General features: G+C 48.3%; 1 protein-coding gene across 6 annotated transcripts in view; it reads left to right on the top strand.

Annotated features, from left to right (window-relative positions):
• The window catches only part of epb41a (erythrocyte membrane protein band 4.1a), a 113000-nt gene that overhangs the window by 79404 nt on the left and 18257 nt on the right, over window positions 1-15339 (top strand). For all 6 annotated transcript variants that reach the window (XM_082961344.1, XM_082961346.1, XM_082961348.1 and 3 more), the window contains one exon: window positions 2922-3101. In XM_082961344.1, the coding sequence (XP_082817470.1) occupies window positions 2922-3101 (180 nt within the window). The remainder of the gene's footprint in view (window positions 1-2921; window positions 3102-15339) is intronic.

Here is a 15339-nt window from a genome sequence, read left to right as displayed (position 1 = left end):
TTTGTCTATAGGACATCATGTGGTCTGGATGGACTAAGACCTGTTAGTCTGTTGTCATGTTGTTTGTCTATAGGACATCATGTGGTCTGGATGGACTAAGACCTGTTAGTCTGTTGTCATGTTGTTTGTCTATAGGACATCATGTGGTCTGGATGGACTAAGACCTGTTAGTCTGTTGTCATGTTGTTTGTCTATAGGACATCATGTGGTCTGGATGGACTAAGACCTGTTAGTCTGTTGTCATGTTGTTTGTCTATAGGACATCATGTGGTCTGGATGGACTAAGACCTGTTAGTCTGTTGTCATGTTGTTTGTCTATAGGACATCATGTGGTCTGGATGGACTAAGACCTGTTAGTCTGTTGTCATGTTGTTTGTCTATAGGACATCATGTGGTCTGGATGGACTAAGACCTGTTAGTCTGTTGTCATGTTGTTTGTCTATAGGACATCATGTGGTCTGGATGGACTAAGACCTGTTAGTCTGTTGTCATGTTGTTTGTCTATAGGACATCATGTGGTCTGGATGGACTAAGACCTGTTAGTCTGTTGTCATGTTGTTTGTCTATAGGACATCATGTGGTCTGGATGGACTAAGACCTGTTAGTCTGTTGTCATGTTGTTTGTCTATAGGACATCATGTGGTCTGGATGGACTAAGACCTGTTAGTCTGTTGTTGTCATGTTGTTTGTCTATAGGACATCATGTGGTCTGGATGGACTAAGACCTGTTAGTCTGTTGTCATGTTGTTTGTCTATAGGACATCATGTGATCTGGATGGACTAAGACCTGTTAGTCTGTTGTCATGTTGTTTGTCTATAGGACATCATGTGGTCTGGATGGACTAAGACCTGTTAGTCTGTTGTCATGTTGTTTGTCTATAGGACATCATGTGGTCTGGATGGACTAAGACCTGTTAGTCTGTTGTTGTCATGTTGTTTGTCTATAGGACATCATGTGGTCTGGATGGACTAAGACCTGTTAGTCTGTTGTCATGTTGTTTGTCTATAGGACATCATGTGGTCTGGATGGACTAAGACCTGTTAGTCTGTTGTCATGTTGTTTGTCTATAGGACATCATGTGGTCTGGATGGACTAAGACCTGTTAGTCTGTTGTCATGTTGTTTGTCTATAGGACATCATGTGGTCTGGATGGACTAAGACCTGTTAGTCTGTTGTCATGTTGTTTGTCTATAGGACATCATGTGGTCTGGATGGACTAAGACCTGTTAGTCTGTTGTCATGTTGTTTGTCTATAGGACATCATGTGGTCTGGATGGACTAAGACCTGTTAGTCTGTTGTCATGTTGTTTGTCTATAGGACATCATGTGGTCTGGATGGACTAAGACCTGTTAGTCTGTTGTTGTCATGTTGTTTGTCTATAGGACATCATGTGGTCTGGATGGACTAAGACCTGTTAGTCTGTTGTTGTCATGTTGTTTGTCTATAGGACATCATGTGGTCTGGATGGACTAAGACCTGTTAGTCTGTTGTCATGTTGTTTGTCTATAGGACATCATGTGGTCTGGATGGACTAAGACCTGTTAGTCTGTTGTCATGTTGTTTGTCTATAGGACATCATGTGGTCTGGATGGACTAAGACCTGTTAGTCTGTTGTCATGTTGTTTGTCTATAGGACATCATGTGGTCTGGATGGACTAAGACCTGTTAGTCTGTTGTCATGTTGTTTGTCTATAGGACATCATGTGGTCTGGATGGACTAAGACCTGTTAGTCTGTTGTCATGTTGTTTGTCTATAGGACATCATGTGGTCTGGATGGACTAAGACCTGTTAGTCTGTTGTCATGTTGTTTGTCTATAGGACATCATGTGGTCTGGATGGACTAAGACCTGTTAGTCTGTTGTCATGTTGTTTGTCTATAGGACATCATGTGATCTGGATGGACTAAGACCTGTTAGTCTGTTGTCATGTTGTTTGTCTATAGGACATCATGTGGTCTGGATGGACTAAGACCTGTTAGTCTGTTGTCATGTTGTTTGTCTATAGGACATCATGTGGTCTGGATGGACTAAGACCTGTTAGTCTGTTGTTGTCATGTTGTTTGTCTATAGGACATCATGTGGTCTGGATGGACTAAGACCTGTTAGTCTGTTGTCATGTTGTTTGTCTATAGGACATCATGTGGTCTGGATGGACTAAGACCTGTTAGTCTGTTGTCATGTTGTTTGTCTATAGGACATCATGTGGTCTGGATGGACTAAGACCTGTTAGTCTGTTGTCATGTTGTTTGTCTATAGGACATCATGTGGTCTGGATGGACTAAGACCTGTTAGTCTGTTGTCATGTTGTTTGTCTATAGGACATCATGTGGTCTGGATGGACTAAGACCTGTTAGTCTGTTGTCATGTTGTTTGTCCTCTTTGAGAGGGGCAGGCCTGTTCCAACTTCCAACTGCATTTTGTTTGATATTGTAAGCAAATCATCAATCATGTTGCATTCTGCTAAACTTGTAAATGTGTCATTACCAGTCACTACCTCAAATAATGACATTCTTCCCCCTCCCCCCTTCCTATCTGGGGGCTTCACCCTTTCGCCCTTCCTTGCTATCTCTTTCTGCCTTCCCCTTATCCTCTTAAACTATCCCCCGTCTCTACTTTATCTATCATGCACTTCTCCTCTGCTCCCTGTCTCTCTTTTTCTTTCTCACCCTCCCAATCTCCACCCCTCCTTTCTCTCTCTTTCTCTCCCTCCTCTCCCCGCCATACCCTCTGTCCACCTCCCACTCTCTCTCTTTCTCGCTCATCCCATACCGCTCTGTCTCGCCCTCCCTCCCCTGTCCCTCCCTCCCCTGTCCCTCCCACATCTCTCCACCCTTCCTACTCTCCCTCCCCCCTCTCTGTCCATCCCTCCTCTCTCTACCCGTTCTACTCTCTGTCCCTCCCCCCTCTCCCTCCTCCCAGGACCTGGATAAGACCCAGGCAGAGATCATGCGTCACCACACCAGTATCAGTGAGCTGAAGAGAAGCTTCATGGAGTCTGTTCCAGAGCCGCGGCAGAGCGAGTGGGACAAACGCCTGTCCACCCACTCACCTTTCCGTACGGCCAGCATCAACGGACAGCTGCAGCCAGGCACTGACGGGGTGAGTCCAAACCAACAGAACTAAAATGAATAGAACGGGCCTTCCCATTCAAGTCAATAATGCCAAAATGGGTGACCTGGCGAGTGTACCAATGAGTTTACTAGTCAAATTGCCACGGTTAAGGGCTCAAAGGCCCTTCTAGAGATGATTATATTTCAGTAGAGTCAACAGAACAACAGAACAAGCAGTCTTGGTACAGAACAGAGAGACATAGCAGCCCATGGTACTCAGACAGACAGAGGCCTTTATTCTCTCTAGTCCCATTCATAGCACCACCAGGATTCCTGACAACAATAGGATGTTTTGAAGTGAAATATGGTACTTTTGACTCTCTCTTTTTACATTTGCTGGCACAAGTTTACCCATAAGGAAGGTTCTGTTCATGTGCTTTCATTTTCAATTGAAGATGTTTTGACTTTCTTTGAGCAAATTTTAGTGCTTTGTTGTTTTCTAATTGTTACTTTGGATTGCACATTAGTCATTAGTCCCAGTAGCGTTTACTGTGGTGTTTTCTCATGTCATTCAGTTTTAGTTTTTTTACCACAAATCAATGTCTAGTCACTAATCTAGACCATGCAATCATCTCAGTTGCTGTTTTTGACACAAGTCAATGTCCAGTTTCTAGAGAATGGTAGTCAGATTACCCACATTACAGGGGTGCTGTGTTCATTTGGAATACGTTTTATATTTCGTTTCCTCATAGTTGGTAGAGAGATATAGAGGATTTTTCATTCCCTAAGGATGTACTGTGTTCAGGGTTATAGTCAGTAGAAATTAATGTTTCAGTTTCATCAAGTGTTCATCAGTTTCTCTGTGTTTGTGGATCTCAGTGTGTACAGTGGACATGCTCTTGGAGTCTCTTTCTGTGTGTGTGTGTGTGTGTGTGTGCGTGTGTGTGTGTGTGTGTGTGTGTGTGTGTGTGTGTGTGTGTGTGTGTGTGTGTGTGTGTGTGTGTGTGTGTGTGTGTGTGTGTGTGTGTGTGTGCAGGTGAGGACGGCCTCCGTATCACATGCATACAGAGTAGTTGGTGGGGTATCAGAGATAAAGGTACTCTAATTCAGTCCTTACTGGCCGTACAGGGGCTGGAATATGCTGGGCTGAGCTGAGCTGTGTTGGGCTGAGCTGTGTTGGGCTGAGCTGCAGTAAGAGAACATTAGCTGGCGGTATGGACGCTGTGTATGGCTGCTGTATGGACGCTGTGTATGGCTGCTGTATGGAGACGCTGTGTATGGCTGCTGTATGGACGCTGTGTATGGACTGCTGTATGGACGCTGTGTATGGCAGCTGTATGGACGCTGTGTATGGCTGCTGTATGGAGTCTGTGTATGGCTGCTGTATGGACGCTGTGTATGGCTGTATGGCAGCTGTATGGACGCTGTGTATGGCTGCTGTATGGACGCTGTGTATGGCTGCTGTATGGAGACGCTGTGTATGGCTGCTGTATGGACGCTGTGTATGGCTGCTGTATGGACGCTGTGTATGGCTGCTGTATGGACGCTGTGTATGGCTGCTGTATGGAGTCTGTGTATGGCTGCTGTATGGAGTCTGTGTATGGCTGCTGTATGGACGCTGTGTATGGCTGCTGTATGGAGTCTGTGTATGGCTGCTGTATGGACGCTGTGTATGGCTGCTGTATGGACACTGTGTATGGCTGTTGTATGGAGTCTGTGTATGTCTGCTGTATGGAGTCTGTGTATGGCAGCTGTATGGACGCTGTGTATGGCAGCTGTATGGACGCTGTGTATGGCTGCTGTATGGAGTCTGTGTATGGCTGCTGTATGGACGCTGTGTATGGCTGCTGTATGGAGTCTGTGTGGCCGTGACCTGAAGCAAGGCAAGAGAATCAGCTGGCTATCTTCACCCACAGGACTACGCTCTCTCGCCCCCGGCCCCGCAGCCGCTGCGACTTACCTTTATAGGTGTCTACTTCCAGGCCACAGACCCTAATCTTTCCCAAACCCCGCCCCCTCACCACTGCCTCCGCTCCATGATTGGCTGCTGCCAGCTTTGTCTTCCTGCTTTGATCTGCCAATCAAATCGCATGGCTGGGTTTGACCCGATAGTAGTGAAGCTGCATGACTCTGTGATGATGATGGTGATGATGATGATGGTGGTGTCTTGACGTAGTGATGAGAGACTGAAGGACAAAAAACAAAACACGCAAACAACCACAAAACAAACAGCGACAACAACAACAAAGAACTGACCTCCTCCTCCTCCTCCTCCTCCTCCCCCTCCTCCTCCTCCTCCTCCTCCTCCTCCCCCTCCTCCTCCTCCTCCTCCTCCCCCTCCTCCTCCTCCTCCTCCTCCCCCTCCTCCTCCTCCTCCTCCTCATTTCATTGTCTCTCCTCCTCCTACTCATTTCATTGTCTCTCCTCCTCCTACTCATTTCATTGTCTCTCCTCCTCCTCCTCATTTCATTGTCTCTCCTCCTCCTACTCATTTCATTGTCTCTCCTCCTCCTACTCATTTCATTGTCTCTCCTCCTCCTCCTCATTTCATTGTCTCTCCTCCTCATTTCATTGTCTCTCCTCCTCCTCCTCATTTCATTGTCTCTCCTCCTCCTCCTCATTTCATTGTCTCTCCTCCTCCTCCTCATTTCATTGTCTCTCCTCCTCCTCCTCGCTCCCTCCTCCCCCATTTCATTGTCTCTCCTCCTCCTCCTCCTCATTTCATTGTCTCTCCTCCTCCTACTCATTTCATTGTCTCTCCTCCTCCTCCTCATTTCATTGTCTCTCCTCCTCCTCCTCCTCCTCCTCATTTCATTGTCTCTCCTCCTCCTCCTCATTTCATTGTCTCTCCTCCTCCTACTCATTTCATTGTCTCTCCTCCTCCTACTCATTTCATTGTCTCTCCTCCTCCTACTCATTTCATTGTCTCTCCTCCTCCTACTCATTTCATTGTCTCTCCTCCTCCTACTCATTTCATTGTCTCTCCTCCTTCTACTCATTTCATTGTCTCTCCTCCTCCTACTCATTTCATTGTCTCTCCTCCTCCTCCTCCTCCTACTCATTTCATTGTCTCTCCTCCTCCTCCTCATTTCATTGTCTCTCCTCCTCCTCCTCATTTCATTGTCTCTCCTCCTCCTCCTCCTCCTCCTCATTTCATTGTCTCTCCTCCTCCTACTCATTTCATTGTCTCTCCTCCTCCTCATTTCATTGTCTCTCTTCCTCCTCCTCCTCCTCCTCATTTCATTGTCTCTCCTCCTCCTACTCATTTCATTGTCTCTCCTCCTCCTACTCATTTCATTGTCTCTCCTCCTCCTACTCATTTCATTGTCTCTCCTCCTCCTACTCATTTCATTGTCTCTCCTACTCCTACTCATTTCATTGTCTCTCCTCCTCCTCCTCCTCCTACTCATTTCATTGTCTCTCCTCCTTCTCCTCATTTCATTGTCTCTCCTCCTCCTCCTCATTTCATTGTCTCTCCTCCTCCTACTCAATTCATTGTCTCTCCTCCTCCTACTCATTTCATTGTCTCTCCTCCTCCTCCTCATTTCATTGTCTCTCCTCCTACTCATTTCATTGTCTCTCCTCCTCCTACTCATTTCATTGTCTCTCCTCCTCCTACTCATTTCATTGTCTCTCCTCCTCCTACTCATTTCATTGTCTCTCCTCCTCCTACTCATTTCATTGTCTCTCCTCCTCCTACTCATTTCATTGTCTCTCCTCCTCCTACTCATTTCATTGTCTCTCCTCCTCCTACTCATTTCATTGTCTCTCCTCCTCCTCATTTCATTGTCTCTCCTCCTCCTACTCATTTCATTGTCTCTCCTCCTCCTACTCATTTCATTGTCTCTCCTCCTCCTACTCATTTCATTGTCTCTCCTCCTCCTACTCATTTCATTGTCTCTCCTCCTCCTACTCATTTCATTGTCTCTCCTCCTCCTCCTCATTTCATTGTCTCTCCTCCTCCTCCTCATTTCATTGTCTCTCCTCCTCCTACTCATTTCATTGTCTCTCCTCCTCCTCCTCATTTCATTGTCTCTCCTCCTCCTACTCATTTCATTGTCTCTCCTCCTCCTCCTCATTTCATTGTCTCTCCTCCTCCTCTCATTTCATTGTCTCTCCTCCTCCTACTCATTTCATTGTCTCTCCTCCTCCTCTCATTTCATTGTCTCTCCTCCTCCTACTCATTTCATTGTCTCTCCTCCTCCTACTCCTTTACTCATGTCTCTCCTCCTCCTCCTCATTTCATTGTCTCTCCTCCTCCTCCTCATTTCATTGTCTCTCCTCCTCGTCTCTCCTCCTCCTACTCATTTCATTGTCTCTCCTCCTCCTACTCATTTAATTGTCTCTCCTCCTCCTCCTCATTTCATTGTCTCTCCTCCTCCTCCTCATTTCATTGTCTCTCCTCCTCATTTCATTGTCTCTCCTCCTCCTACTCATTTCATTGTCTCTCCTCCTCCTACTCATTTCATTGTCTCTCCTCCTCCTACTCATTTCATTGTCTCTCCTCCTCCTACTCATTTCATTGTCTCTCCTCCACCATGACCAGTATCTCGCCCTCACTGGTTGTTTTATGTTCTCTCTGTCTCCTCCCTCGATCTCTCTCCCCCCTCATATGTGTCATCTCTTAATTTCCTCCTCCCCTCCCTCTTCCTCTTCTTTCTATTCCTTTTCTTCCTCTTCTTCCTCTCCCTCCTCCTCCTCTTCCTCCTCCTACTCTTCTTCCTCTCCCTCCTCCTCCTCTTCCTCCTCCTACTCTTCTTCCTCTCCCTCCTCCTCCTCTTCCTCCTCCTACTCTTCTTCCTCTCCCTCCTCCTTCTTCTTCCTCTCCCTCCTCTTCCTCCTCCTCTTCCTCCTCCTCCTCCTCTTCTTCTTCCTCTTCTTCTTTCACTTCCTCCTCCTCCTCTTCTTCATCTTCCTCCTCCTCCCCGCTTCTTCCTCTCCCTCCTCTTTCTCCTCCTCCTCTTCCTCATCTTCCTCCTCCTCTTCTTCATGTTCCTCTTCCTCCTCCTCTTCTTCATGTTTCTCCTTTTCCTCCTCTTCCTCATCCTCATCTTCCCTCTTCTCCTGCCCTGCCTCACAGTCATATCCACTCCCTCCTCCTCCTCCGTATCCTCCACCTCCTCCTCCACCGCCACCCCCTTCTCCTGAGGAGGATCCGGAGACCCAGAGAGGTGTTCAGGCTTTGGGTCACCGAGCATCACCGCTCCCTTCCTCTCACGCCTCTACTGCCATGGGGCTGAAAATACAGTTTTACTCCCAGACTTGAAGCTACCTCCAGCTCCCTGGGTATTCTGCCTAGCCCAGACCCTTCTCATGTCCTGTCTATGTACCTGAATACTCCTGCAGAATAATAAGCACTCCCATCAGAACATTGCTAAACTTTTACCCCAAAAAACTTTTCTTAACTTTCAATCTGTATTGAGTCTGGGCATGTTTATGCGATAGGCCTCTGAATAGATATGATCATCGTTAACAGGTTTTTCTAAAAGATCACTGGAAAAATACACCATTCTAGAATAATACACTAGTCTGGTGATTTGACAAGCAGTCTTGCCTTCATGAACACATTACCAACAAATCCCAAATATGAGCCTCCCAAGTCTCGATAGACCTCAATGCATTTGATAAGCTCATCTCTTTAAGGCAGGCTCGTTGACTGACTGACTATATAAGATTCAGTGAGGAGTAGATCACACTGTGGTCTAGCCAACCTGCACCAAGCCAGTTTCTATGGTGGTTCTCCCTAACGGTGTCTGATCCAAGATGTTGCACTGCCAAACAAACAGTTTGCACTAGCTAGCATTTTACCTGCCAGAGAATGCCTTTATCCAATCTAACCCCAGCCATTCAATCTAAACCCAGCCATCCAATCTAATCCCAGCCATTCAATCTAAACCCAGCCATCCAATCTAACCCCAGCCATCCAATCTAACCCCAGCCATCCAATCTAACCCCAGCCATCCAATCTAACCCCAGCCATCCAATCTAACCCCAGCCACCCAATCTAACCCCAGCCACCCAATCTAACCCCAGCCACCCAATCTAACCCCAGCCACCCAATCTAACCCCAGCCATCCAATCTAACCCCAGCCACCCAATCTAACCCCAGCCATTCAATCAAACCCCAGCCACCCAATCTAACCCCAGCCACCCAATCTAACCCCAGCCATCCAATCTAACCCCAGCCACCCAATCTAACCCCAGCCCACCCAATCTAACCCCAGCCATTCAATCAAACCCCAGCCACCCAATCTAATCCCAGTCACCCAACCTAACCTCAGCCATCCAATCTAACCCCAGCCACCCAATCTAACCCCAGCCACCCAATCTAACCCCAGCCATCCAATCTAACCCCAGCCACCCAATCTAACCCCAGCCACCCAATCTAACCCCAGCCCAGCCACCCAATCTAACCTCAACCATCCAATCTAACCCCAGCCACCCAATCTAACTCCAGCCACCCAATCTAACCGCAGCCACCCAATCTAACCCCAGCCATCCAATCTAACCCCAGCCATTCAATCTAACCCCAGCCACCCAATCTAACCCCAGCCATGGAGAAGCAGAACCCCATAAAAACTCTCCAGTCCCAGGACTGCTGCTACCACCACTGCCCTGGAGGTTGGTCCGGCCTGGTCAGACCACCCTGGACCCTAACCCTCATTGCCTAGAGCCGGAGATCCTGAGTCAGGCTGAAGCTCAGTGATGGGACCTACCACTCACTACTATCAAAGGTCAGACAGTACTTCCAGAGAGAACTGTATTAAATAAACTGAAGACAACTTGACCTCCCCTTCTGGCCTCACTTCAATAGTAGATCATTTCATTACAACATCACATACCACCACTCTCCTGCTCCTCCACCTCCCTCCTTCCCCCTCCTACCCCACTCCCTACCCCACTCCTTGTCCCATCCCTTTCTTCTCCTCCTCCACCTCCTCCTCCACCGCCACCCCCTTCTCCTGAGGAGGATCCGGAGACCCAGAGAGGTGTTCAGGCTTTGGGTCACCGAGCATCACCGCTCCCTTCCTCTCACGCCTCTACTGCCATGGGGCTGAAAATACAGTTTTACTCCCAGACTTGAAGCTACCTCCAGCTCCCTGGGTATTCTGCCTAGCCCAGACCCTTCTCATGTCCTGTCTATGTACCTGAATACTCCTGCAGAATAATAAGCACTCCCATCAGAACATTGCTAAACTTTTACCCCAAAAAACTTTTCTTAACTTTCAATCTGTATTGAGTCTGGGCATGTTTATGCGATAGGCCTCTGAATAGATATGATCATCGTTAACAGGTTTTTCTAAAAGATCACTGGAAAAATACACCATTCTAGAATAATACACTAGTCTGGTGATTTGACAAGCATTCTTGCCTTCATGAACACATTACCAACAAATCCCAAATATGAGCCTCCCAAGTCTCAATAGACCTCAATGCATTTGATAAGCTCATCTCTTTAAGGCAGGCTCGTTGACTGACTGACTATATAAGATTCAGTGAGGAGTAGATCACACTGTGGTCTAGCCAACCTGCACCAAGCCAGTTTCTATGGTGGTTCTCCCTAACGGTGTCTGATCCAAGATGTTGCACTGCCAAACAAACAGTTTGCACTAGCTAGCATTTTACCTGCCAGAGAATGCCTTTATCCAATCTAACCCCAGCCATTCAATCTAAACCCAGCCATCCAATCTAATCCCAGCCATTCAATCTAAACCCAGCCATCCAATCTAACCCCAGCCATCCAATCTAACCCCAGCCATCCAATCTAACCCCAGCCATCCAATCTAACCCCAGCCATCCAATCTAACCCCAGCCATCCAATCTAACCCCAGCCATCCAATCTAACCCCAGCCACCCAATCTAACCCCAGCCATCCAATCTAACCCCAGCCACCCAATCTAACCCCAGCCACCCAATCTAACCCCAGCCATCCAATCTAACCCCAGCCACCCAATCTAACCCCAGCCATTCAATCAAACCCCAGCCACCCAATCTAATCCCAGCCACCCAACCTAACCTCAGCCATCCAATCTAACCCCAGCCACCCAATCTAACCCCAGCCACCCAATCTAACCCCAGCCATCCAATCTAACCCCAGCCACCCAATCTAACCCCAGCCACCCAATCTAACCCCAGCCACCCAATCTAACCCCAGCCATTCAATCAAACCCCAGTCACCCAACCTAACCTCAGCCATCCAATCTAACCCCAGCCACCCAATCTAACCCCAGCCACCCAATCTAACCCCAGCCATCCAATCTAACCCCAGCCACCCAATCTAACCCCAGCCACCCAATCTAACCCCAGCCACCCAATCTAACCCCAGCCCAGCCACCCAATCTAACCTCAACCATCCAATCTAACCCCAGCCACCCAATCTAACCTCAACCATCCAATCTAACCCCAGCCACCCAATCTAACCCCAGCCATTCAATCTAACCCCAGCCACCCAATCTAACCCCAGCCATACAATCTAACCCCAGCCACCCAATCTAACCCCAGTCACCCAATCTAACCCCAGCCACCCAATCTAACCCCAGCCACCCAATCTAACCCCAGCCCAGCCACCCAATCTAACCTCAACCATCCAATCTAACCCCAGCCACCCAATCTAACCTCAACCATCCAATCTAACCCCAGCCACCCAATCTAACCCCAGCCATTCAATCTAACCCCAGCCATTCAATCTAACCCCAGCCACCCAATCTAACCCCAGCCACCCAATCTAACCCCAGCCACCCAATCTAACCCCAGCCACCCAATCTAACCTCAACCATCCAATCTAACCCCAGCCACCCAATCTAACTCCAGCCACCCAATCTAACCGCAGCCACCCAATCTAACCCCAGCCATCCAATCTAACCCCAGCCATTCAATCTAACCCCAGCCACCCAATCTAACCCCAGCCATGGAGAAGCAGAACCCCATAAAAACTCTCCAGTCCCAGGACTGCTGCTACCACCACTGCCCTGGAGGTTGGTCCGGCCTGGTCAGACCACCCTGGACCCTAACCCTCATTGCCTAGAGCCGGAGATCCTGAGTCAGGCTGAAGCTCAGTGATGGGACCTACCACTCACTACTATCAAAGGTCAGACAGTACTTCCAGAGAGAACTGTATTAAATAAACTGAAGACAACTTGACCTCCCCTTCTGGCCTCACTTCAATAGTAGATCATTTCATTACAACATCACATACCACCACTCTCCTGCTCCTCCACCTCCCTCCTTCCCCCTCCTACCCCACTCCCTACCCCACTCCTTGTCCCATCCCTTTCTTCTCCTCCTCCACCTCCCTCCTTCCCCCTCCTACCCCACTCCCTAACCCACTCCTTGTCCCATCCCTTTCTTCTCCTCCTCCTCCTCCACCTCCCTCCTTCCCCCTCCTACCCCACTCCCTACCCCACTCCTTGTCCCATCCCTTCCTTCTCCTCCTCCACCTCCCTCCCCTTGTCCCCTTGTCCCCCCCCCCCCCTCCACCTCCCTCCCCTTGTGCCCTTGCCCCCTGTCCCTTCTCCTCCTCCTCCTCCACCTCCCTCCCCTTGTCCCTCTGTCCCTTCCCATCTTCCCCTACTCCCTGCCTGTCTGTTGGCCATTCCCCCACATGTCTGTTCATTGTTTTCTCTCTCTTGGTCTCCCGTTGCTGAACACAGCGTGGGAAGCGTCCTCTGTTTGAATACCAGGTAAAATTACTGAGACAGCAACAGCAGGCCTCCTCGCTCCCCGGGGGACCACCGCTCCTCAGACACCACTATCTACAGGAGGAAGAAGATTATAGTTCTGATGAGGAGGAGGCTCGGGGCCCGGGGAACACTCTGAGGGTCTCTATCGACATGCCTAAGGAAAAGGAGGAGGAGGAAGACAGGGTCACGGGGCCCTCAGCTTGCCAGCTGTACCCAGCCATGCTCCAGCTCCAACCGTCCCATGTCTCCTTCTCCCTCCTGTCTGGAATGCTGGTCATGTTTCTCACTCTGTGTTGGCTGGTGTTTATCTGACTGGCCGGTCCGGTGGAGAGAGAGAGAGCCCTTTACTGAATTGAACCACCCAGTCAAGTAGCCTTGTTTAAGGACAGAGACAGAATTCTCCAGTTTTACCCTCTTTTGCCTCCCCTCTGTCTTCTATTCTCTGTTCCTCTCTGTTCCTTCATCTGACTCCAACACACAAAGACAGACGGACACAAACCCCTATTGAACATTACACTGAGTGAATTACCAGGTTATTTTGTATTGAGGACAATGGCGTAATTGGCCTTGCCAGCACTTTTTTCCAGGAAGTGTTGAGAGCTGTATTTGGCCTAGCGCCCTTGTCACCAGAGACTTATATTCTGACTTCAAGGATCTTCTACAACTTTAACTTACAATATTCCATGTTGAAAAGAAAACAAAAGACATCCAGTGTTAATAACAAACTTTGTTTGCCATACTTCACTGCTTGTGTTTAGCCGTGTGATTACTGTTTATTTTCTCCCTCTGTCCACAGAATCTTAAACTTACACTTAAGTTGACGTCATACGATGCAAAATGCATCATAGCGGCTGTATTTCTATGTTTTGAAAGTTATATATCTTGAAAACTTGATTGCTGACATGCAAAACATTTTGGGACTATATCAACAATGGACTAATGAAACAAATACCAAAAGATAGTTTTTGGGTGGAGTTTTCCTTTAAGTCAAATTTTTCCCTTAGTCTCCCATTTTTTGGGGGTGGAATTTTCCTTTAAGTGGAAGTTAGCATTCATCCCTTAGTATTTCAATCAATCAGTATAGTGCGGTGTCTCCTGGACAGCTCTGCTGTATGGCACAAGATTATTTAAATCTATGGCCAGCCAGCCGTCTCTCCAACAGCCTGTGAGATCTGTATTGCTGATCTTGGATCAGGTCCCTCCTCTTTCTTATTCATTATGATTTAAAAATCAAAACTGACCCTAGATCAGTACTCCAGCTCTGAGACGCTACAGCAGAGAGCTACTGTTTGTCTGCCACTGAGCTGCATCGGCTCTCGTTTATGTTTTTCTAGGCATGAGCAGGAAGGACAGACGGGATAGACGGGATAGAAGCGACAGACAGGATAGACGGGACAGACGGAATAGAAGGGACAGACGGGATAGACAGGATAGACGGGACAGACAGGATAGACGGGACAGACGGGATAGACGGGATAGACAGGATAGGGGGGACAGACGGGACAGACAGGATAGACGGAACAGACGGGATAGACGGGACAGACGGGATAGACGGGACAGACAGGACAGACGGGATAGACAGGATAGACGGGACAGACGGGATAGACGGGACAGACAGGATAGACAGGACAGACAGGATAGGTGGGATAGACAGGACAGACAGGATAGACAGGATAGACGGGATAGACAGGACAGACAGGATAGGGGGGACAGACGGGATAGACGGGACAGACAGGATAGACGGGATAGACGGGATAGATGGGACAGACGGGACAGACAGGATAGACGGGATAGACAGGACAGACAGGATAGGGGGGATAGACAGGACAGACAGGATAGACAGGACAGACAGGATAGGTGGGATAGACAGGACAGACAGGATAGACAGGACAGACAGGATAGACGGGATAGACAGGACAGACAGGATAGGGGGGATAGACAGGACAGACAGGATAGACAGGATAGACAGGACAGACAGGATAGACGGGATAGACAGGACAGAGAGGATAGACAGGACAGACAGGGCGGACGGGATAGACAGGACAGACAGGATAGACGGGACACTCAGGATGTATTTAAGAGAAGAGCCCATGACTTGTTGCTATCCTCACCATAGGGTGCTCATGTAACTGAAATTACCTTTAAACCCATGTTGCTGTTGTTGCACTCATAAAGGCAAGGCTTGCATTCCAAATAGCACCCTATTCTCTATATAGTGCCCTACTTTTGAAAAGTAGGGCACTAAATATGGAATAAGGTGCCATTTGGGATGCAGAGATGGTATACTTGGTGTACTTGTTTACCTGACAGACATCACTTCTGGTAACCGAAAAGGAACACTGGTTGCTAAGCATTTCACTACTGTTGATGGTGGCCTGCCACTTCCTCCTCTTCCTGCTTTAAATCAAACCTACGTGTCCTAACAATCACTGCCCACTGCCTGCCCCTCTTACCGGAGGGAGGGAGGGAGGGAGGGAGGGAGAGAGAGAGAGAGAGAGAGAGAGAGAGAGAGAAAGATGGAGAGAGAAAGATGGCGAGGGAGAGAGAGAGAGAGAAAGAGAGAGAGAGAGAGAGAGAGAGAGAAATTGAGAGGTAGAAAGATAAATT

The sequence above is a fragment of the Salmo salar genome, chromosome 14, assembly GCF_965601325.2.
Source record: "Salmo salar chromosome 14, fSalSal1, whole genome shotgun sequence".
Lineage (NCBI taxonomy): Eukaryota > Metazoa > Chordata > Actinopteri > Salmoniformes > Salmonidae > Salmo > Salmo salar.
The sequence above is the reverse complement of the archived record's forward strand: the minus strand, read 5'-3'. Positions and strand labels throughout refer to the sequence as shown.